Genomic DNA, 25896 nt, shown 5'->3' with positions numbered 1-25896 from the left:
TTCCAAACAGAAGGATGCAGGGAGAGGACAGCTGCTTTGCTCACGACAGCTAAAAGCAACTTAAAAGATAGAATTTAGCCTTATAGAAGATATAAAGAGAAGAGGCAAGGAGCTCACGTTTCAGTTATGGCTATTAAGCGTCACCCACCTCCACCCGCCCCGCAGGTTCCAAAGGAACCAAGTGTCGTTTGCAAAAGCAGCCTTTGATTTGAAGATCAGGTTGTTCCTTCAGGACATTACAGGCCCGGCCATCCAAAGAAAACGTGCCTGTTCGGAGGGAACAAGTGTCCAAGATTTGTGTTCGCATTTATGACCGCGTATTCTCTGTGGGACTGTGAGTAAATCATTAACGATGTTCAAGTAATAAAACACTAATTGCTGTTACCTCGCGAGTATTTAAGCTCCGACATACAGCTTTGTTTTCCCAAGTGCTGCGTGAAATGTTACTTGATTGAACAAAAACACAGAGTCAACGTGAACTGGGAAAAAAGCCGAAGACATCAGACGCTTCCAACAGGGCTCCGAGTCTGCTCTCACACCAGTTACCAGCAATACTTACTCCACAGAAACAAGATGTGGCAGATAAGAGATGCATCGGATTTTATGAATAGTTCAAGACACAAGAACATAAGGGTACTGAAATTTAAGGGGGAAAAAAAAACCCTCACTTTGTAATTTCCTTAATTGCACAGATTAACTCCTTTTACTCATCTCAAAGCTTCAAGATTTTACTGTCCTTTTGTTGCTTTGGCTTCTAAGTTAACTGACATCGTTCCAAATTATTTAATTAGAGACGCAAGTAGCTAATCAGATATAACTTTAAAAAAAAGGTACATATTCATGTTTCTACAAGATTTTAGAAAACAACTCTAGATTCATCCAATTTGATTCCTTTCTTAAAGCACTTGTATCTCAAACCTCTGACACTGTAAATCCAGCGTGATAAACGTCAGAATTTCAGCGTTACAAGACTTTGAGAAGAGGACAGACAGCCGCTGTAACTGTCAGTAGGTAACTGCCTAAACTGCTGCTGTAAAACCTGAAGGTTTTTTCTGTCCTCAGACAATCTCAGGAAACATCCGTACAGGACAATCTGAGGAAAGAGGAGACTACATTCCTGGTAAGGCCAACTCTACCCCTACAGAACACCAGCCTATCATACCAGGGGGTATTTTATATTATATTTGCCATTTATTCCAACACCACGGAAAACCCAAAGTGTTGAAATAAGCTGCATTTAAAGCGGTCGTTCTCAGAGTGAAATGTAGATTTATTCTTAGAACTTTTATTAGCTTTCTAATACAACGTTGGCACACTTCATTTCCATCAAAGACTAAGAAAACTGTTCCAGCTAACGCGACTGTAGGTGAGGCATGACAAACAAATTAAAGTTAACTCCTAACAAGCCGGGCATAATTGGTTTAGACTCTTCAGGAAGAGGGAAAATAAATAAATAAATACTCAGTCGCTCAGGGTTCTACCAGCATTTCCTTCTGTGCAACGGTTTGCACTCCTATTGGAAGGAAGTTTTCAGTCCTTGGCAGGGAATCAGCTCCACCCGGAGCGTCTCCAAACCACGCCTGCTATCCAAACACCTTCCAGGTAATTTACTCTGTCAACCAGACAAGTACGGTTAATTAAAATCACGTCAGACAACATTAAAAGGTGACCACCTTCCTTAAGGCAACAATTCAGTGCTAAAACATTCATTCACCCAAGTCATGACGAGTGTAGCTGCCTCGTTTGTTAAGGTATTAAAACACAAACCTGCAAAGCTGCGGCTACTCTCTCAGAAAGGTAAGTACTAGAATTATTAATGTTTTTCAAATAAGCTGGCTTAAAAAGAACCCATTTAGCTATCTTTCTTATTTCTGGGTAATATCAGATGGCAGCCCAGATCAAAACGAGGGCTCTTGCCACTAAGGGACTGCCTCTTGAGAAAAACAACATCCTGCATTTACGTGCAAAGAAGAATAGCCCATTTTCTACGCTAATTGCTGTAACAGTGTTTAATGACTAATGGTACACCAGCACACGCATTTACCTCCAGCCAGAAACCACAGAGTACCTGGACTGGAATATCCTTTTTTTTTTTTTTTTTCGGAGGAGTGCAGAATGACTCCAATTCTGAACTCATCTGTTCACCATTTACCCTATTGTTTCCCCAGGCTTGTTCTAGCGAAGCCATGTGGAAGCAGTCTTGCAGCTCAGACTATGTTAATCAAGTTCAAAACACCAGCCACTTCAGTACATGTTCTGCAGAACACTCGAGCCTACGCCGAAACCTCCGGTATTTTTGCATTTCTCTTCGTCCCTACTCCAGGCAACCGGTCCTCGGTGTCGTAGCACCGCCTGCATCTACACAAGAGGCTGACCCCAACCCCTCACTCCCCTACGCAAGCTCACGCACTAAGGCAGTCAAGAGCAATTCTGAATTATTTTCAGTTCAAGAAGGAGCTCCTCTCGATAGCACCAAGCATTTCAAAGGACATCTGCTCCACAAATGTGAAAACCCACCGACAAAAATAGAAGCAAAAAAAGTGTTCTTTCAATCAAGTTCGCAGCATTGGTTGGAAGCCAAGCATTTACAGAAGGTTTTCAGAGGATGTCAAACGCTGGGACAGAAATATAAAATGCAAGTTTTAATAAAATGACATAGTTAATTGTTTTACAAGATCCTGGATGACTTTTCAGAGTATGAAGGAGCACTGGCTGGGATTCAGATGACTAAGCACGGCAATAATGAAAACAGAAAGTGTTGTTATAATGCCTGTTGCTATATAAACAACCTTGGGGGATCAGTGAAATAATGCCTGCTGCTATATAAACAGCTGTGTGTGTTTATACCTTTTGGGGGAAATTATAAAATTGTAGATTATTTGCACTCTGAACGTGTTGCTCGCCTTTGTTTTATTAAATCTGGCTGGTGGTTCTAGTTCTAAACAGCTACGCGGGGTTTACCGAAAAAAAAAAACCACCCTTAAGCTGCAACGTTAGTGAAACACACGGCGGTACCAATTAGCTCTTTAGATAGCATATCTCAAAGCCAAACAGTTAAAATTCATTTTGATTTTTCATATTCAAAAGACTGTCAGTATGTATTCATCACAGTTTGGAAAGCAACCTAATCAAGGCGCTTTTTTTTTTTTGCCTTTTTTTTTTTTTTAAAGTTTCTTGGGGAAGTAGGAGAGGGGAGAAAAAAGCAGCACCATAGCAAGCACTGTGGCTGCAACAAGTCTTCAAGTCCTCAATCGTGCTTTCAGAAGGAGCAAACAGGGGACTGTCACAGCAGTGACAGCCCTCATCCCCACAAGAGGAAGCGCTCGAACACACAGCTATTTTTGTGGAGATCTTGATACGCCGACGCCTGCCTCTCTCCCCCCCCCCCCCCCCCCCCCGAGTGGATTTCAACGCTGTTCAGAGGTCCACCCTGAAAAGCAAGACGTTTACTTTGCAATCCTTCTTAAGAGGACTAAACGAAGAAGAAAAAGGAGTTACATCACCATCCTTGAAGACCCGTGTCCTTCGTTAACCCGCTGGGCGCACGCGTTCGAGCTCCTCAAGCCGACCCAGCGCGCCTCAAAACAAGCCTTCGTTGAAACCCTCTTAAAGGCCTCCCATCACGGTTTTGATGCAGCATGAACCAATAAGGCACACAAACAGCAACCAAAGCGGGACCAAGAGATAACAGCTCCATTCGGTGCTGTCCCTTCACAGGCTGCTCACAACCTTGCCGTTTAAAACACGCTTAGTCTAAACCAGCCTGATTCCCCCCCAGTTACAAGGCAGCGAGCTGCTACCAGTAAAAGAATTTCCCCCTCTTTTATTCTGAGCTGCCACGGGGATAACTAACAGTCAAGGTGTTGCAAAGTCACTGCTCCAAGACAGTCAATGCCGAAATTGGGAAATGCTCGTCTCTGTGTTATGGCTAAGCGTCTGCGGGCGGCAGGCTAGCACAGAGCTCCAAGGGATTCGGTTCTCCCAAACTGCATCAAATTCCTACGGTAACTTTTTGTCACCCACCGGGTCTTGCTGCCCCAAGAACAGCCGGTCTCCTTTCCTCTCAGCCTGGAGAATTTTAATTCGCTTCCATCTGAAAGGCAGGGGAAATTCGTGCATGAAATCAAAGTACAGGAGCGATTCAGCAGCGAGCAGGGAAACCCTATTCTCATCTGACAGCAGACCTATTTCCCTCCGAATGACATCAAGCTGCTTCTTTCCCCGCACATCCACCAAAATACAAAGTCAGATCATTATTCAAACACAGCAGCAGCCTGGATGCTAATGCTCAGGAACTTGGAATATTCTGCCAAACATTTATGAAGTAGTTTTCTTCTGATTTTTAAAACTGAAATGTGATAATAGGCAATATTTAATACTGGATTTTGGTTTCACAGCAATAGCGTTTATTGGAGATAGACCACAAGAAAATAAGGAAATAAGAGTACGTGTTTGAGTACATGCAGAACACACTGTTGAACTCAACATCTCGATGAGCCAAAAGCCACGTTTCCTCCAGGACTCGCTCACTCGTATTTGTGAAGCCCTTCCTGAGAGTAAACACAATATCCCTCCAGAGAGGTCTCAAACCTTCGCCTTCATGCTTCGAGTCCGGCGTCCCAGCAAAGAGATGGGAAACCATCGTCAAAGACAGGCTGGGGGAAACAGCCACTCACCTAAATAACCAATTCCTGTAAAATCTGGTGGCTAGCGAGCTCGTTATAAAAACAACGTTCACGGGCCCCCTTGCCCATAAAGGTGCCTCTCATACCACGACCATTCTACACAAAGAATATTAAAAAAGGCAATTTAGAAGACAGAGCAGTTCCTGGCCTCAGAAAAGCTTCCCCCCTTCCCCAGTGTAGCACTCAACTAACGAAAACCACGTTTACTGGTGGGCTGTCGTCTTGCTGCGTTACAGCTCGATGCGGTGAAACCGTGCAGCCCAACCTTTCCAGGTTCAGGTCAGAGCTTCTGAAAACAGCTCGGGATCACAAAGCGGTGTTTCTTGGATTGTAAGACGTGGGCACACTTACTTCCTATGGCCTCATTCATCCCGAGCTGTTGTACTAAAAGCTCGTTGCATCAGGCACAGAATAAAAGGTCAGACGTGCAAGAGCCAGAAGAACAAGCAGCAACGTTTTGTATCTCCGCTTTAAAAGTGACGTTTTCTTGACACGTTTAGGTCCCCAAGAGTAATTTTGCGCTGCAGGAGAGCACTCAAGTTTGCTTTTGACCTATATTCACCAAAAGGGCAAGAGTCTCAGGAGCGCACAGGCAGCTACAGAGAACTCGACCACTTTGTCCTGGCTGGAAATCAGAGGGAATACAGCACAGAGCCCAAACCCGTCAGCCAGGCTGAACGGCTGCACGGCCAGGCCATCAGCTCGGGGGGGGTTGGAGGGACATCCCCACCCACCCACCCACCCACCCACGTAAGCCTGGGAACTCCTCTCTGCTGGCACCGAGTTCCATCGCTTGGTGACAGTCCAGAGCGACACAGTGAAGTTTCCAAATACGTTTCTGGAAATCCGCATACGGTGCTACTCGCTCCTCCGACATTTATTCGTTACCTTCCTATTTTGACAAATCCTAGAATCGTAAGGTTGGAACAGACCTCTGAGACCATCAAGTCCAACCGTCGACCCAACCCCACCGTGCCCACTCAACCATGCCCAGAAGTGCTACATCAACTCGGGTTTTTGAACACCTCCAGGGATGGCGACTCCACCACTTCCCTGGGCAGGTTGTTCCAGCGCTTGACAACGCTTTTGGTGAAGAAATTCTTCCTGATGTCCGATCTAAACCTTCCCTGGCACAACTTGAGGTCATTTCCTCTTGTCCTATTCACTAATTACTTGGGAGACCCCCTTGGGCATCAGTCCAGCTTTACCTTGTACCTTAAGACGTTGCGGGAAAGGAACCTGAAGGATTATTTCGGTGTGCACGAAGGCGGCACTCCATTCGGTACTGCAAAGACAAAGTCTTTCAACTATTTCTTCTTTCATTCTATGTTGGGAAAGCCCTTGGTTTACCATGGATAAAACGGAGCTTTTGGCAGTTTTTCTAATGCCTTCACCCAGGTTTGTGAACGCTGCTCCTTCAAGCGAAAAGGCTCTCGCTTCGAGAAAGTATTGCTCAAAGAGCAAGTGATTCGGCCCACGCCACTGAGCCCAAAGAATTTGGGGATTCGTGGCTCCCAGCCCCACGTTTCACCCAAGCTAAACTGCTTCGCAGGTATCCATTCTGCTACTTTTAGCAGGCAAAGACGACTTCTAAAAAAAAAAAATTAGATTTTTAATCAAATGGGGAAAACCTCTCATTCGAGGAGTATAGAATCGATAGTTTAACCTGCGTAAGGCTTGCTTCCTATCAGGATAACACCGTCAGGCCGGGAACACCGAATGGCACCAAAGACACACCAGTACTGGAAATCTTTTCTCGTATAATGGATGATTTTTCAAACCTAAAAAGCTGAGGCCGGGGAGCTGTAAACCAAGGTCTGCTCAGCAACGGCCTTCCTGCAAACGACTAGCAACTCGTATTTGCTAAGCTGAACCGCAGCTTGTTTCTTCTGTTTACACAATATTAACTTGAGAAATATGCACATGTATTACCCACAAGGCCAGCAAAGAAAGATACAGCAGCCCCTTTAGTATTTCCAGTCTCTTGAAAAACAAAATACTTTAATTGTGGATTCCCAAGCGTTCTGGATTGATCAAAAAGTAAATGAGCCAATACCTATCAGACGCTTTTACTCCTTTTATTGTCGGAGAGCAGCTTGCTCTAAACTTCAACCACAGTGTATAAGCCTGAAAGGCATTTATGGATGATTAAGCAGCTGTCATATCCAAAGCTTTTAAAACAGGATTTATGCCCTGATGTGCCAAATCCTATGCAGAGAAGTACAAGACAAACCCTGCCTCATGGAGCACAAAACATACATACTAAACTATACAACAGAAGAACAAAGGATGTGGATGGAGAAGCGAAAATAACAGAGGTTTAGCCAAAAAAAAAGTCACAGCTTGTCACTTGCTTGCTAGTGACAGATAAAGAGTCATTTTTGAGTCATTTTTATGCATTAAAGCAAGTGAGGGTTCGGGAAACGATACGCATTTGAGCACGGTTTTTCTTTCCCCGTTAAGAGACGGCAACACGGCAGAAAGCGGGAAGGCTCCCGAAGGAAGAGACAGGCTCCCAAAAGAGGTCTGTGAACTCCACAGGTGTTAACACTTTATCTCTACAGTCAAGCTTTGTCTCCAGAGCACACACCCTACTCGTTGGGGGAAAATTATACATCTTTTTTCCTACACTAACACATTGTGCCATGGCTTGATAACAGACTTCCCACTTTCCTATCTCTTTCAATTTACAAATGTAGCGCTTACATCTACTAGAAAGCAGTTTAAGTTGGCAAATCACATGTGTTTATGTCAGCTTAACTGTATCAGGAATCCATTTTCCTTTTGATTACTGAATTCTGGGTCTATTTTAAACACATACTCATTTTAAAAGAAAAAAAAAGACAAGACTCAGCAGGCCGAAGAGTTAACGCACGGAGACGATGACAGCTACACAGTACACAAGTGATCCAGCACGCAGGGCACGCTTGCAGGGGGTGGTCCCCAAAACCTGGAGGAGTGACTCTAAGGTACAGCTGGTGATGCCACCTCTCCTGTTTCCCCCAACCGCGTCGCTCACCCCACCTCATCTGCTCCGCGCTCCCCGCAACCGGAGCGAGCGACCCAGCCTCCAGCCTGGGCCCGAGCTGCAGGTGAGGTGATCAGTAGAGGTGGGAGAGCCAAGACCTGCTCCTCTACACCACAAGTCAACACGGGCCTTCGCTGACCTGTACAGATTGCCTACGGGCAGGGAGAGGCAGGCTTTCATCTGAAGGAAAGGGTGACTGTTGTTACAGCTAATCCAGTCCCATTTCAACCTATTTTATCTTGGCATGGGTGACAGGAAAGGAAAGCAAGCAAGCCTTCCAACAAGTTTGCAAAAAACATATGTAAATTCCCCAATTCTAAATGATCTGGCTAGGTATCAGCCCATTCCTACCCTAGGAGACTTTCAGGAATGAAATCTCTCCTAAAAGCTTTTGGCTCTACACAGCTGGAGAAGGTACTTGGTGGTTTTTCAGGTGCAGCCCCTTCCTCTTAACATTAAAATGAATGCTTGGCACTTTACAAGATGAGGACTCGACTCTGGCTTCAACCTGCGCTCTTTCAAGAACACTTTTTCCCTGTGCAGTTAAATTGGCCACAAATTCAGACAGTGCATTCTTTCTGAACTGTACGTTTTATGGCCTTAGTTTAGGGGCCTCATAAAAGATGTAGTGTGCAAGTCACAGTATCCTACATTCAAAGGGTCATAACCACTGCATCTACACCGATACCCACAGAACTCTTAAAGACACTTCTGCTCGGTAGTGTTTATTGCCAAGACAAATTTCTAGCCCTAACATTTCTGCTGTTCAACTTCCCATGGAAAAGTTTAATAGTTTCTATTATAAAGTCGATTTTCTCACATGTTTGATAGTCTAATAGAGCCAGAAACTGAACATCTTGCCTCATTTCACGTTTAAGAGCTGAATTTCAGTTCAGTCTCTTACATATGGCACTGGTACATAAGCAACTTTTATTCCACGCGGCTATTAGAAAGATATCAGTTTGACTGCAACTAAAACGCACCAAGAAGCATTTTGCTTTTCTTCTGTGAACGTTACTCACCTCGTGCATTCGACAAGCAACTGAACCAAAAAGCACCGTTCCCACGAGAGCAGCGTTGGCTGATCCACATCTCTAGCAGGTTACACAAAGCACATAAACGTTGTCTGCCACCATGTGGACACAGCGGCTCTGGGCACACAAAGGGAGGGCTAGACACGAGTTACTTGCTTGGATGTGCATCGCGCTGCCGTGAAAACAAACACCCTTGGGGGAGCTGACAAAAGATTGTTTGAGGGATTTTTTGCTTTTTCATGTCGAATAGCAAAGTTCATCTGTTGCTAACGACTGTCAGATGAAAGCAGCACTACTCTTCGGCCAGGGCTGAGCAAATCATGCCAATGGGACTAGGGGTATCCGTCTAACACCGCTCGGTATTTGTCTCACAAAAGAAACCAAGGCCGGATCAGAAGAGGGGCCTTGCCTTGTGAGGTGATGGTGAGCACGCATTCAGCCTGAACAGAAAAAAAACCAAACCCTTAACTCATGCAGTGTAACGAACCAACAGATCTCACAAAACCTGGAAGCGACGCTCTGACTGCCACCAACTGCAGATCCTCCCCGGCAAACACCAGCAACGAACTGGGGTAAGACGGGGTACGTTCACTCTTTAGCTTACCTCCAGGAACTCAGAGAGTTGCAGAACAGTCCAAACTACTCGATACCCGGCTTTGCAAGTCTCCTTTCATGAGCCAGTAATTGAGACAAAGACAGAACACCACCACTCCTGAGGCCACGTCCGCTAACGGCAGATGAAGGCCATGACCAAGGTCACGACCAAGGTCACAGCAGCAACAAGACTAAAAGAGGTCTCGCGGTGATCACTGTTCTGGCCCACGGTACTATGGTGAGGCTGGGCTGACACTCAGATGAAGAAATCCAGATCAAGAGATGAACCAAGCTCCACCCGCTTCGGTGGCTGACTGAAACACCAAGTCATCGTTTGATACTCAAAGCTGCAAAGAAGTTGATTGTCCCGTGCAATAAATGCCCTTCTGGACGGGACCAGAAGAAACGAGCTCTACAGGTACGACGCATTTCCTTTCCAAGCAATCTCGCAATGGGATGAGGAATAGCTCCTGTCAAATCTCATAGAAGAGACAACTCTTGAACACCTGAAGGACCTGGAAGTTTCATGAACCAGAGATGGTCGTGCTCTCCTCAATGACTACACATCACATATGCATGGGTTAGAAATAATGACGTGATACCATCTTGCGTACAACTTTGGGCCAGATGTTCTCGGGTAGCGACACGGTGCGTGCTCAACTAAGGACTCACCTCAAGAAGGATGGTCGCTAAAATAAGATCGTCTCTTCATACGTAACAAAGAACCTACATTGAAGCCAGACACAAGGAATCAAGGCTCTGGGAATGAAGGAAAGACAGCAAAACAGCCAGTAATAAAGCTTCTTTCTTTCTACAGGCTTTGAGATTGGAAACTCAAAGCCACTGCACTCACCCCCACGCATTCTGAAGTTAAAAAAATATTAATAATAATTAACAGAGATAAAAATCTGGAGCACCAAGACCACTGCTGAAGGATGTGTGAGAGCTCAGCTTCGCAAGGTCCACATCTATGCCCTAGCCGAGCTGTGTGCCACACGCAGTGTATGTCCAGAGCGATGAGAACGGAGATGCCCGTGCTGTGTGTGCGCTTACCGCCCCCCAAAAAGCCTCACAAAGCCTCAGTGAGTTCCTAACATCCATCCACTGTAACACGGAGTTTTCACGGTATAATCACAACTGCTCCACTGTGAAAACCAGCAAGAGTTCATTTCATCCTCCTACTAAAGCCTCATCTTCCTCAGATACTCCACACCTATCCATAACTTAGCAGCTGCAGTTCGGGGCCAGCTACTTACGGAACGATCTCCCAGTGCCTAACGCTTTTGAGAGCTGAGCAATCCGCTCCTGTTTTTAGCAACTGTATTGTGCTTCACCTTTCACAGTGCTCTGGAACGACAGCGATTTTTGTTGTTGTTGATGTTACGAGACGTAAGTCACTAATTTCCCTTTGAAAAAAGCAACATATTTGTACGTTCATTAGAGCCAAAGAGCTGAAATCTTAACCTGGAAATTTATGGTCTTACCTAATACTACCCAACTTAAAAAGCTACTCTGTGAACTTCGTGAGGGATTCAATTTTACAGATAGAAAATATGGGGATTGAAACAATTTGTGCTCACATACAGATGGAAGTTATTATGAACTCTCGGAATTAACACACATTGTTTTGACTTCGGAATGTAACAGCAAAGCAAGTTTCTCCAAATAAATGCTCTACCAAGCTAGCACTGAGCTGCTTCTAATTCCAGCTGAATTCTCCCGAGTGCAAGATGTGGTTTTCATTGTTATTATCCCGCTGTTCAACAAAACAGTACCACTTTATCTCTAGAAGAGTTTTTATTTCAGTAATTTTACTTAATATTAACCCAGCCTCACTTCTTCCCCACTCACGTTTCTCCTCGCCACCAGAACTCCAGGTAATTGTGAAAGGAAAGAAAAATAAATATCAAAATCTATGAAAGCAGGGAAGCTTACACAAATCCTTTCAAGCATTTCTTTTAAGTTGATAAGAGTTTTTTCCAGGCTCTTTGGTACCCACAGTGATCAAGACTTGCATGAATGACTCAAGCAAGGTGATGGAGACCCAAGCTCTTCTCTTAACCCTCCAGCAGAGTCAGCACTGCTCTTCCTAGGCACCTCCAGTCTTCCCACAGCACCCAGAGGGAATTAAGCAACCGCTCTGCATTTATTCCCGGCAGAATAATTTGCAGGACTGGTTCTCTGAATTCAGGCCAACACTTTCGGGCCTTGAAAGGATCCCTTCCCAGGTTGTGATGGTCTAGAGATAAGAAAGAGGCAGCAGCTCATTCTCCACCCAAACTTCACTATTTTCACACATTCACATGAACTAAGCATATCTGGAAGCTTCTCTCAAAGCACCCTTAAGATCTCCTAAAAGCTACTGAAATTCAACAGTTCCAGCCTCCAAAGCGGCACACAAAGGATTCAAACGCTCTCAGGTTTTTAGATCGGGTCAGCCCCTGAGTACACAAGTTTTGTGATGTATTTCTGCGTGTTATCTACCTGTCCTGCTTTCACAATGGAATTTCCCCTTGGCAGGACTATAAAAAGCTGCAATATTTGACCAAGGATATCAAAACAAAGGTGACTACAACAGTTTATACGGACTTCAATAACACTTTCCTGATTAAATGAGTAGTAGAAGCCCCCCAAAAATTCCGATTTACTTTTATTATGTTTTTATATTCAACAGCACACAAATCTCGAGCATTAACATGTGAACCACTGGTGTTGTACAAACCACTTCAAAGGCTGGCCACCGAGTACTCGAGCTTGCACCAGCACCAGTGACCCTATGTAAATTTGGAACCTTTTTTTATACAAATACGTACTTAAAGTCTTCATTTACTTTTATGAGTTTAAACACGTGCCAGGAACCAACTGCAAGGACTTGGAAGGCACCACGGGTGAGTGACCATGTGTTCAACCGTTCATAGCTCTTTAGAAATAAGACAAGAACAAAATTGCAACGAGAGATTTTCAGTAGGTCCAACAGCGGTAACAACCCGGAGACGACCAGGCAAAGAGAAAAACAAGAAAACAAGCGAAGTGGTGACAGTTCCTATTAAAAAAATAGTAGGGGCACAAGTGCCAACTAACCCAGACCACAAGAAGTGGAAAGACCACCAACTTGGGCTGAACGAGGAGGGCATAATCTCAGTCAAGAAGGAAGCACAGTGCACACAACTGAACAGCAAACCCCAGAAGAGAACCACCACCGGGAAGGCTGAAAAGCAAAGCAAGCAGCCTCACGACTCACAAGTTCGAGAGTGAATTAACATATTTACCTAAGTAGTGATTAAGGAAAGCATTGGTTTGATAGCAATGGAGAGAGAAAGCCACCAAAGCGTTCAAAAGAGAGTATTTAATCCCTTTCTCTCACCAGTCTTCCCTATGAAAGGCAAGTGGGAACAGCTGGCTGCCATTATTAATACCAGCAGCAAAGAGTCACAGTCTAAGTTACATTAACAGCTTGGTTAAGTGAATTTCCAAGATTAGCAGGGCTTGATTAACTTCATCTTAAGACATTTTAGCCTTTAAGTCATTTCAGAGCCATTGGAGGTTATCTTCCAAAATACACTAAGCACGGGCAAGATACCAGAAGTCTGGAAAACGGTACATGCGATCCAAGCTTCAAAAACAAACAACACAAAAAAGACCCAGAAGCTTTACTTCAATTTGGGGTAGGGTATGGGGGGAAAAAAAGTGGTGGGAGAGAGAACTGGAAAAACAAACTGAACAACTAGAAACTCAGCATAAAAAAGGGTCAGGTTTTTCAAGAATAAAACTGTCAGACCAATCTAATTTCAAGCCTTACAAACAGGTTAGAAACTGAAATGTCATATTTCTGTTGGAATTTAAGTAAGTCTCTTGGCACTTCGCAGCGTAATATGCTCGCAAGCATGCTGGGGAAATGGGATATTGATGAAGTATGAATGAATACAGAGCAAGCAAGTACTCTTTGGGTGTAGTTAGACAACGGTTCGCTGCTGTAAAGGGAAGTGCTAGGGAAGCAGGGCTCCACCTGGGTCTAGGCTTTACTCCAGTTCTAGTCAATATTTTAATTAGGTGACCTGGGCAGAGAATAGGCTCAGATGCAGACAGCACGAAGCCGAGCTTGAGTTCTCAACCTACCTTTCCCCATCTTGTAGAGTTATGTCACCAAATCAGAAGCACAATTAAGGAGGGAAAGGGGCATCTAAGGCACATTGAAGACACAACCTGTCACACACGAGTTGAGTCACCTGCACAAATTCAGAACGGACCTTTTTGATGCAATGCAGAAGAGACTGGGTATTGCTGGCTGCACTGAATCACAAAATCCACCCTGTGAGGCTGTTAAAAGCACAAAACTACCGTAACATAATGAACTGGGAAAAAAAAAAAAAGACACGATCTGTGAAGCATTTCTCCCATCCTACTCCATGTTTTGAAGGCAACACTGCACAGCGTACCCAGCTCTGGGCGCTGCGCTTCGAGGAAGATGTGGATTCAGACAGAGAATAGGAGACAACAAGACAGGCACGACCCGTGAGACAACACTATAAAAAGCAGAGGTTGTCTTTCAACACATAAAAGTTTGCAAAGAGGAAGAGACTTAAATGAACACATTATTATAATAAACGATTACGTGATTAAATGGCAGCAAGACAGATTTGGATTAGATGTTAGAAAAGACTTTAATGGCCAAGACAGTCAAGCAGCGGAACTAAGCAGTACTTGGATCACAGGCTTTCCTTCAGGGAAAGTTACACAAACATCTACCAGGGATAGCATAAGAGCAGCTGACCCTACCCCAGCATGTGACAACAGTCTAAACGGCCTCCCCAGGTCCCTTTCAGAGCAGCTTTTTGAACATTTTCCGAATTCCACCCCAAATGAGTCCGCAGCAGGTATTAATACCACCTCAAACACGAGTTTGCAAACTTGTAAACTCTCACGCGTTTGCCAAAGTAAAGGATGATTTTTAAAACACGTTAAGAGCAAGGAAGCAAGCATGATCAGAGGAGGTGGGGTTTTTTTTTAAAATATAAAGCCAAGCATTTTGCAAGACTTAAGATTTTCCAGCTTGTGTTTTCTTATCGTATGTACAGGGGAAGAATACTAGTTAAAGTAATAATACAGCAAAATTAAAGGCACGGCAATGAGAATGACACATGTGAATCTTCAAGTATGACAGAATAAAACCAACAGAAAACACTTACAATTTTCAAAACAGTGTGTACAGACTCACAGCATTTACTATTTGAAAAGGAAAAGATTCGTTATCAGCTGGCGAGCCCTTCTCTAAGCACCACAGAAGAAAATCTCAAGCGCAAAGCCGTAAAGCAAGCGAAGAGAACGATTTGAAGAACAACTCCACCAGTCCGCTGATGTTCACCACAGAGAACAGCACCACAAGACAGCAGATGCACACTCAGGCCATACTGACTCTGAACAGACAGGAGATATAAATTTAAAAAAAAAAAAAAAACCTCTCAGTGTACCAACCTGTGCTATATTTTTGTTGAGAAGATACACTCCATATTCAAACTGAAGCTTCTCCCCTCCTTTTGGATATAATGGAAATCTGATGGGAAAGAAAAAAGGGGAAAAAAAAAAACACATTTAAGGTGAAATTATTCAGATGCTTAAGTTAACTTCAAAAAGCCACAGACTCCTTTTCTGAGAATATATAGGTTTTAAAAAGCGTCCTTCTCCCAGGAAGCCCCTCCACAGGAGGGGCTTAGGAACCCTCTGCAACTCCAGTCAATCAGCCTTTTCAAAACTGATGACACAATTCAATTCATGAATTGCACTTTCTAACGTATTCTAGGGTTTTAAAATATGCTTTATGCCTCGCCCAGTGCTGCAACATTCCTCTCACGAAGCGAAGGGCAACACCAGGTCCCACGTCACCCCTTCGCGTTCAGCCACCCGCATTCGGTTAGCTCGTTTCCAAACAGAAAATCGTCTTTTACGAAAGGTGATCTCTTTCGATTGTTATTTGGAGACTGAAAGAGCATAAATCTCCTCACGCACCGAATACATCCGCAGGCTCGCTTACCGCAGAACAACGCACAGAGCACACGTGTGATTCCTTTCAACAAGCTTCACACACACCCCCTCCAAAGGCTCAAGTCAGCATCATCGGTCACTACAGCCCTTGCAACTATTGTATTCCTAACGTTTATTTTTCTTCTTTAATAAAGCATTTTTCACCATTTTAAATACCCAGATGTAGCAAACAGCTTACAAGAAAGCAGCACAGCTTACTTCTGTCTTGACTGCTGCGTGGTCAGAGAACCAAAACTGCAGTCCCTACAGTACCGAGGCGGGTTGGCAGGCTGCGTTAGAGAACGTGTACGTCCTAGGAATCTTCGCTTAAGCGAAGCAGTTCTCAAACAGCTTTAATGTCTGGTGAAAAGACATTAAAGGATGGTGAAAAGGAGGCTGAGGGGAGACCTTATGGCTCTCTACAACTACCTGAGAGGCCACAGCAGAGAGGCAGGTGCTGGTCTCTTCTCACAGGTAAGTAACGACAGAACAAGAGGGAATGGACTCCGGCTGCACCAGGATACGTTTAGGCTTGACATCAGGAAAAACTGTTTCACTGGAAGGGTTGTCAGGCATTGGAACAGGCTGCCCAGGGAGGGGGTGGAGTCACCATCCCTCACTGTGTTTAAAGGTTGTTTAGATGCGGTGCTTGGAGACACGGTGTAGGGGCGTCCTTGGTAGAGCAGGGTTGGTGGTTGGACTTGATCTCAAAGGTCTTTTCCATCTGAATGATTCTATGACTCCACGACTCTTCCTGACCACCAGAGGTTATGAGGTCACCATGGTCAATACGGTAATCTTAGTTCAACCTGCATTGTATGTTTATGGGAACTACACCATGAAACGAGCTTTTGCCTTTTCAAGAACTGTATGTTCTGTAGCTCCTAACCGAGACGCTGAGCCTATTATCTGCACAAAACCCACATTACATCAGAAACCAAAGCCTCTCTCAAATGTAAGATAACAAACGCAGGAGATCAGTATCTACCAGAAACAACAGACATCCTAGAGGGGCGATTACGCAAAGCGTACGTTATCATCCATCAGCCCCACGGTAGAATACGTTCGCTAGTTTTAAGGAGAATTATATAGCGCCATTAAAGCTAAAGGTTAACAGGTCACGATCACAGCAGATCAAATATTAAGCTTCAAGTTTTATGCTTCTTACAAACTCACTAGGTCACTTCAAGTTGAGGAGTATAAAAATCACTGTGAATAGTCTATATCTAGCTCACCTTGCTTAACAGAGCTATAAATCCAGCTAGTTCCCCACGCAAGAAACTAAAACCTTTCAAAATGAACCCATGCTACAAAAGCTCCACAACCCATTATCCTAAGTGTCAAATACAAACCAAAAGGAATTCATTTCAATAGCTACAATCACACTGCTCAAATAGAGCAGGATTTGGATTTAAAGGATACCTTTACAATTAACAGTATAAAACTAACTCAAGCTTGACAATAAAAGCACCATTACGAACATGTTTCTCTAGGAGACGGGATTTCACTAAGTCACTAGTAATGGGAACCGTGTATTCTATTATTGGACACAGAGCTCTTTGACACATGCAGTACAGAAAAGAGGATAAAAACCATCCTACAGTGCTCACTACCACCTCCCACACACAGTTTCTTTTAATTAGTAAAGACTAAGCTTTTCTATTTATCACGTTATTTCTGCTGCTTTGCTAATATTCACATTTCTACCCTCTAACTTCCACTAATTAATCTTGAAAGACGCTAAACTACATACACCCTCGTGTCAGCTTTCATAACATAATCATTCACATGAAAGTCTTGAAAAACGTCAGGGATGTCTTTCTGCATGCACGTTTATGACTCAGAGAAAAATACTACCAACTTTTACGTCTCCCTCTCTATGTGTTATCTTGCTTGCCCACTAAGCCTGGTCACAAACAATAAACCTGAGGGGGAAAAAAACCCACGACATTTTATATAGTGCTTCATTGAGTATAATTGAATGCAACTTTAACTGCTGGCTCCCTAGACGAAATTCTTCTTGCCTGCCCCTTAGAAAAGCACAACTGTAAGCGAAATCTCTCACTTTGACATGCTGCAAAAAGTTAAGTCTGCTGTGTAAGGTTTGAGTTATACTTGCTCAGAAAATACAGTTGAAAACTACTATTTTATATTTTTATAATCACAAAGCACTCAATAAAGCGCAAATTGGCATCCGCCTGCCCATTCTACGCCAACACGTACCTTCCTTGTTCTCATTCTTGCTGATACGTTGGGCGGGGGAGAAAAAAAAAAAATCATTAAGCTCCTTTAAAACAGAACAGAGCCGCTCGCTCCGAGAGGAGCACGGAGCCACTCGCTCCGAGAGGACAAATTCAAAGGAGTGGTATGTTTAGTGGAAAGAAGGGGGAAAAAAAAAAGCTACAGATGTCTGCTGCAAGAAAAAACCCACAACACTTAGTAACCTACACCAGGTTAAGCCCATTTGGAGTTGTTTCTGCACCTCGTGTTTCCACCGTACTCGAGGCTGTTCTTGCTTCGCTCCAGACATCTGACAGGTCAGCAGCGGTAAGAGTGTGAGCTGGGGAAAAGCACAGGGACTAGGAGCGATAAAGGGAGTAACAAGCTAGGAGGCACACGGAAAAGCAGCTTTAAGGTTCTACGTCAACTGTGCCCAAGGTGCTGAAATTAAACAAGTCCCACTCTGAATTCAGAAGGTGAAGAACGTCGTGTAAGAGTGATCCAAAGCGCACAGCAGACTGATTTCAGCCAGATGGTCAATACGTGCCTGTAAGACCGAAGATAACCGAGAGAGGATTCTCCATCTCAAAAATTTACATTTCTTTCGGAAGCTTTGTGTTTTGCTTACTGAATCCTGAAGGACTGTGACAAACGCAAAGGTTTTATTAACTTTTTTTAGGTCCTGTGTTCTGCTTTATGGGACTCGCTGGGGTACAAGTCAGATGGCCAGTGCTACCCAGCCACGCTGCAGGAACAGAGGTAAATGCCTAATAAACCACGAAACACACACGGGTGACGTTTTTAGACACACCTCCCCTTTCACAGCACGTTACTCTGGACAAAAGTGGTACTCTTCCACTTGTGACACCACAATGGCAGAACGGTTTCCTCCACGGTGAACCAGAACAAGGTCGTGCTTACAGCCTCAAAGCACACGAGGCTTACACTGACACTAATAAAGACCCAAGTTTTCCCACTCTCGCAAGAAGAGGGGTTTTATTGCCATTTCTCACGGGCAACAGTTTAAAAAAATATTTTTTTTTTTAAAAATCACAGAAGACATTACAAGGCACTTTTAATTATCATCGGATAATTTCATTTTAGCCGAGTTTAGAATAGAGATGGCAACTCATCCACCCCCACCTTACCTCTCTCCCATCTCTCCTGCCTGGAGGGTTCCCGAGAATAAGCATCTCCTCTCTACCTGCAATCTTAATTCCCACAAGTCGACACCAATTGCTTTATTTCGACTTCTCCCCTATTAACTACTGCCACGCTTCCTAAGCGGACGTCAGCTGCTGGATAAAGAACTCTTCAGCTTAAACCTCATCCAAGACAACCTGGCATGGAAGTCAGGAAGAGGCACATTGTCAACAGCTAGTCAAGAAACTCTCCTCTTCCATCTAAAGCACCTGATACTCAAATCAGATCCTATTCTTAGCACCGAAATCCTGGGTCTAAACACAACTGGATGCCACTAACCCTGAGCCGTCCTAAGGACAAACAAAGGGCTTTTGAAGTACATGGGGCAACTGCTTTTCTGTCTGTTTACACACAAGGAGGTTCTGCTGACAGGCAACGGGTGAGCAAACAAGCATGAACAGGTCAAGGCGTGCAGTAACGCTGATCTACATAAACCAGATCCATCTACTTGTAGGAAACTCAAATGAGACCAACAAATCAAAGTGCGCACTCAAAGGTCAGAACACAGATTGGTGCAAGCCTAAAAGGAGGAATCTTGAATTGCCTTGTAAACTGCCCAGGCAAACAGGGGTGGAAAAGGAAGAAATCCCAGCTAAAAGGAGTGGCTAAAGTGAAGCTATTGGTGTTCTTTTACGCTGTAGACTCCACGGGAAAGTTTCCAGGGTACTAAGCCTCATTAAACCCTCCCGAAAGAGTTGTGGAAACAAAAGAGGCGAGGCAAAGGTTATGTGCTTTGTTCACCTCTACTCTGACAGGGAAAAGTAACCTCAAGTTAGCCTTTTAAATGAAGAACGGGGCTGAAAGTCAACCTGTTCTCCAGGTTGAAACGGCAGAACCGGCACCCTACCTTCGACAATGGAACTGAATTTTGAGTTCTTCAAGGATCTCGCAACGCTTCACATATGCTAAGTTTTAAAATAGTCAGTTTGACCATTTGCATAAGAAATACCGTTCCGATGGTTATCAAGCTTACAGGTACTCAACTACACCATCAACAGGACTCTTAGGGAGCTGTTCCTTGGGAGCCTTTACTCTGAGGTATTTTTCTAACACAGTATTTAGTCAAGTAGAACATCTCTTAGACGTAACAACCACACCCCTGAGAAACTGAAAAGCCAAGTGTAATCTTACTACAGCAAATCCCATTTTTAAGGTTACAAAGACTGTAGACTGGGTACTAAATCGTCAACTCTGGTTTGAAAGTCTTTGTTATAAAAAAAATCCTCAATAGATGCATTTCCAGTCAATATGGAAAGCTCACAGCGGCTGGTTGCCATCACTTCCACTACAGCTGAATCATTAAGATGAAAACAGCTAAACAGAAGTATCAGTGCTAAACCAAGGCAAATTTCAATTTTCAGTTCAAGATGTATTGAATAGACCTGAAGACATTTGTGGTCCGGGGGCAGTATAGGAGTTTTTATAGCAGGCATTTCTGCTGGAAGTAGACTCTGACTCTACAGCATCTTGGCAGCAACCCAGTCCAAAAGGTGCAGCCTCACGAGACCACCGGCCAGCGCTCCACACTGCTGAAACTACCCCTTCATCCAGACACCAGCAGATCGTCTTATACTCATAAAGCTACAAACAAGTCTAGTGCATCATCTCCAAGGCAAGTTCGAACCACTCTGTCTTCTCAGCTGTGTAACGCTTCCCTCTCAATAAACTTCATCCTTCCTTGGGGTGGGAAGATTGTCTAAACTACCTTCCAGTGTTGATTTCAGCCATATTTTCTATGGCTCAAGGCATAACGAAGGAGACTGTGCTGATATGCTGCTGAAAGTAAGTCTGAGAAATTTCAGGGGTAGATGGTAGAGGAAAGCCTCTTGCAAGGGGTTTTTCTTTTTCAGTATTTTCCAGTTTAAGGTGAGATACCTGCAGTTTGGATCAATCAGGTTCGGTGGGTTTTTTCCTTATGTCACTTTTTAGTAAAAGAAAGGGGTTTAACCCTCACTGACTTCTAAATAAACGGACTAAACCACTGGTTTCGATAAAACAGCATGGGCAGGAAGTTTGCCACTACAGTGTCTCCAACCAAAACCGCTCACCAATACTTGACCTATTTAAAAAAATCAGAAAACTGACTACAGGAAAAAAAAAAAAAAAAGGTCTTTTAAAGATTGCTCATGTTGCCCACAGGTATTGATTCTGGAAAACCAGAGGTCTGCTGCAAAGCTGAAGATGTGATTAGCCTAATGGCAGTGTTTTAGGCATTAGGCCACCCTTCTGACAACTCAAACGCTGTGCTAAATATTCTGCTCTATCCACTAAGAACCCCTCCTCACTGTCCTCCCTTTTTCAGCTGACCTTAGACAAGTACTTACCAGCCATCAAGATCTCATTTAATTTTATATCCTCAGCTAATCTTTAGCTGTTTTACACAGTAACTTTAGTGTTTGATGAACATGCAGTAAATCACCACAGGATTCTTGGTTCAGTCAGATGGTAACTGTTAGGAAAAGCTGAAAGAATCCTTATTCCATACATTTATTTCAGACCTCAAACATCTCCTACGAATTCAAGTCCAAATGCATTTACTGTTGCGTTCTGTGATTTATGAACTCCTCTGTATCCAGAAAAATCACATGTGTACCAATATATTGGTGGCCAATTTTTATTGTCTATAACCGCCTGTCTTTAATACAAACTATTTTTAAGACTTAAGAAATTGCTTCATTTTTAACTGCTTTCACCTGCTTCTACTTTGGTATTACACCATATGTTTTAGATCTTTTATTCTCTCTTCTGTTCAGACTTCTGCCATATCCCAAATTATATTAAAGTCTCAAAGTTTAATCTCTACTTCAGAAAGCTCTTTAGGGAAGAAGTCAGTAAAATAACGATTTCTACACATCACATCTAACTGTTTTGCACAGGCTGAAGCGTGGCACAATTTAAACAGCGTATTACAGCCCATCTGGCAAATGTAAGCAAAATTCCAAATCTAGTTTGGAATTGTGTTGGATAACCTTAATTTTCCAAGTGATGCAAAAAGTCTGAGGACCACTAATATTTGTAGCTTTGCAAGCTTAATGAACAGCAAGGACATTTTATGGTTTAAGAACACCTCATTCTCCAGTGGTTAACTGAAGATCAGAAACTTAGTCCACCGACTAACCAAAGCTGGTACCGCTGTACTTTCACATCACCGTACTTGCAGTACCTTGATGCTTCCTACCCAACTGCATCCAAGGAACTGGTCAGAGAACAAGCTTGACATGGCTTTTTTCCCCTCACTTCTTGTTTTCGAGGACAGTAAGCAGAATGGCTGCGGGGAGACGACTGCAGAGCAGACTTGGCAGAATGCAGCTGAAAGCCAATTATTCACTGTTCTACAGATAAAGAATATGCAATTTCTGTGACTGTAGCAGTCGCTGGTCTGACAGCAGAGTCATCCATCAGATCTAGGGAACAACTGCACCTCCCACAACACCACCAAAAAATAGGGCCATTTAGAAAATGATGAATTTCAAGCTTAAGCCCATGGACAGGACACCCTATACAAGGGCAGAACTCAACAGCCCAATCCAGATAAGAGAATGATCTGAAAAAGTCACAAGTTCTTGCTTGATATGACTCAAGTATGAGGAGTGTACAAGAACCAGGTTTAAATATTTATTGAAGCTTGAGTTATTTCAATCTCAGCCCCTTTTGGGGGTCTGCGAGGGGGGGCAGGCAGGGGAGGAAGGAGCTAGTGTTTTCCCTCTGTCCTAACCGCATCCTGTTTGCTCATCGTAAAGGAATGTTGTATCCAGAGGAGAAAGCTTGCCTTAGTTAAAAGTGCTGGGACTTTCCTGAACCAGAAGAAAGCAAACCTTGAAAGCCTTCTAAGTGAGGACTGCCATTGTCCAGCCAGCTCACTCGACAGCGTGATCCAAAGCGTCCTGGGGAATAAAGCATTAGGAAAAGCAGGCTGGTGAAGAGCCACCAAAACACCCACTACCTCCAACCTCTTCGCACTCCACCAGAAGACCAAGGCGCAAGAAGCTTTGGCTGCACAGCTTCAAAACCCGCTTCCATCTCCGATAAGCTGCACCACGGTTCTACCAGCTCCAGAGCAGAGGCTGGCGCAGATCTTAAGTAGCAAACCCAAGGAAGGTGAGTGCTTGTTGGAAGGAACACAACCAAAATACAATGGTATGAAACTGTTGTCACCACCAGACTTCTCAGTCATAGAGATGCCACACAGAGCGCTTCAGATCCTTTTTAGCTCCGACTACCAGCTGATGGTGGAGGCCACAAACTGACCTCAGGGCGACTACCAGCCCACCATGAGCAGCTACCTAGTCCGTCAACAATCAGCATGACTGGAAAAGGTTTAAAGGAAAAAGTTAAGATTCCCCACCCGGTGAGCAACACCAAAATCAGATGAAAAGGCAGGAAAAAAAAAAAAAAAAAAGGGATCACAAGTGTGCACTTTGCTTTGTTAGAGATGAGATTAAGACATTAACACGAATCACAAAGCACAAGTGAATTCAGATTCGATTACCGTATGGTTTTTAGTTTCTACTTGAGAGAAAGAGCTCCACTTGTAAAACAAAATTGATGACAAAAGTACAGACTGCCAAGGGGAAGAAGGATATCCTCATTCAAGCTTTACACAATACAAAGATAATTAGTTTACAGGGGAAGGAAAACACATTGGCAGTTTAACTTTATGAAATGTATTTTCAAAATGCCTCTCTGAATAGCTCCACAAGAAGATAATCGAAAGCAGAAGCACTGCCATCCTTCTATTAAGAAGTCTAACTGCTGTGACCTTGCTCTGGGAGAACGTACGATGGTTTCAATATGCACAGGCTGCGCGCAGGAAAAGCAAGCGAAGACCCAGATTATCCAAGTCAGGCAGTTCTCGATAAGACAGTCAATTTAGCCAAGAGGGTCTCGCCCTACTGCTTCAGCAAACAAGGCTTTCAAGCACCTCAAAACCACCGCGAGCAATCCGTGGCACGAGCGACACTGGCGGCTTTCTGCAAACGGTGCGTTTCGGTGACACATTTCGGCTGGAATTCAAGGCTTGCTCCATCCCAGCCGTGATGGATATCGCACCGCCAGGACGATCTGTAAGCGGACAACCTCGCTATCGGGGCTTTAAACCTCCCGGCCACTGAAGGATCATTTTTAAACGAGAGGACACTTCATACAGGTCAAGTCCCCGCTCACTGAAAAATGAAGTAATGTTTTGAAAAATCATCTTCGTCAGGAGCACAGTGTTCCAACGGGAGTAAATTAAGACTAGTGTGTCTTCACAGAAACATTTCTCAGCTGTGGATGTCTGGGGTTAGTGGTCTCATCTACTGCAAACAAAATCCGCTTTCTCAGACTGGCCAGCAGCGAAAAGCTTCTAGTTCCCAGAAATAGCTTTAAGAGTCTCTAAATTTATTAAAGCACACCTGATCTCATTCTTAATCTACACACAGTGATGTTTGCTGACCCAATGAAGGCATTAGTTTGGTGATCAAGAATAAAATAAGCCAGGATTCCAATTAAATGTCCTCAAGAATGTGGAACGTAAAAATGCAGTTCAAGATAAGTTCATGGCAAAAAGTATTATTTGAGCAATGTAGTTGAACACTTAACACACACTCCATCTACCACAAAGAATCAGCTTTGCTTTGACAGCTATTAGATTTCTCAACAAACCATCTCACTCCATCTGATTTAAGTTTGCCAAGATTTCTTCCCAAAGCTGCCATTTCATTATCGGAGCCGAAGCACCCAATACGATTAAAGCCTTCTCGATTGAGCTGGAAGATGTTCACGTCAGTGAAAAGTTATTTTTCACTTGCTTGTACCACAATTTTTCAGATGGCTTTGTTGCAAGTGGCTTATCTGTTAGCAGGCACAAAGCAACAACCACCTTCGGTTGTACTAAAGCTACTAGAGCTGAAACTCCGATTCTTTTTTTCTCCCATTCTTCAGAACAGGAGCAAGGCCACAGCAGGGAGGATCACTTTTAGACTACACTCATGCAACAAGTGATTTCCAAACGCTCCAAAGTCATCCATATGCCTGCTCAGCAACGCTTATCTCCACTTATTTGCAAATCCAGCTTGTCATCCTTGAAAGAACTGAAAGACAACAGATTGAGAAAGGCAATTTGGAAGCAGTTTGGCAGCAGAACCGGCTTTGAGACCACCTTTGCTTTGCTCACAGGCCTGAGAAGGGAAACTTTTTTTACACCAGAGCTTATGCTGGTGTAAATAACCCATATTGCATGACTTCACACCGCGTGAACCACACACAATATAGGGGAAAATGTTCTTCATCGGTGCAAATGAGTATGTCTAAAAATACACCACCAACACATCAAATTAACTGCTTGAGCACGTGCAGATTAAAAGTGCATCTTAACGACTACCCTTAACTTCTCCGCTTCTCTCAAATTTGGCTCCCTAAACTAATTACAAGCATCCCAAACTGGAGCGAACCCACCTCCTGGTTTGAATCCCAGACTCGGTCCGCAAGCCACGCGGATACGTTAACACTCACCACACACAGTGCGGTCCTGCACTTGCACCTCACCTTTAGCTGTCCAGAAGTAAGTGGGATAAACTCACTCAGGGCTTTACACCCTTCAGGAACCTACAACTACTCTGAAGAGTCCACAAGGGCAGCTGCCTTTCATGCTCGATACGCTCTTCAGCGGCTACAAGACCGCTTCACCCCAGTGAAAGACGCCCTTGCACTTCCCACGTGGGCTACAGCAACGATACGAAACTGGCCTCTAAGTTTTTTGGCTTCCCGAGAATTACAGCTGGTTTCCAGCTCTGCGATATGAGGTCAGGTGCAATCAGACTTTGTTTCCAGCTGAGGTCTGAGGCCAGCAGATCTTCACAAGCCTGGCTCAGCACAGCTACTTCTGGAAGCCCCACCTAATTGAAACATGAAGGCAAAAAAGGGACTGATCACTACGATCTTCTGGCATGCTTGAAGTGCTCAATAATGATGAAGCCGAGCTCCAGAAAAAAGCCATTTTGAGGAATAACTCCAAATCACAGAAAGAGTTTCCAGGAAATTACTTAAGGATCAGACCTGTCACTTTTAGCTGCAAACAGGGCATACGCTTTTATCCTCTTTACCGTGAGGACACAGCAGTGCAAGAGACTGACGT

At 43.9% G+C, this 25896-nt stretch overlaps 1 protein-coding gene across 1 annotated transcript in view; it reads right to left on the bottom strand.

Annotated features, from left to right (window-relative positions):
* The window catches only part of UVRAG (UV radiation resistance associated), a 98865-nt gene that overhangs the window by 16287 nt on the left and 56682 nt on the right, over positions 1 to 25896 (bottom strand). The window contains exon 13 of the mRNA XM_086481634.1: positions 14814 to 14892. Within this exon, the coding sequence (XP_086337760.1) occupies positions 14814 to 14892 (79 nt within the window). The remainder of the gene's footprint in view (positions 1 to 14813; positions 14893 to 25896) is intronic.

The sequence above is a fragment of the Leptosomus discolor genome, chromosome 1 (genome assembly GCF_034619465.1).
Source record: "Leptosomus discolor isolate bLepDis1 chromosome 1, bLepDis1.hap2, whole genome shotgun sequence".
NCBI classification, from domain to species: Eukaryota; Metazoa; Chordata; class Aves; order Leptosomiformes; family Leptosomidae; genus Leptosomus; species Leptosomus discolor.
Note: the sequence above shows the minus strand (reverse complement) of the source record. Positions and strands in the feature narration are given on the sequence as shown.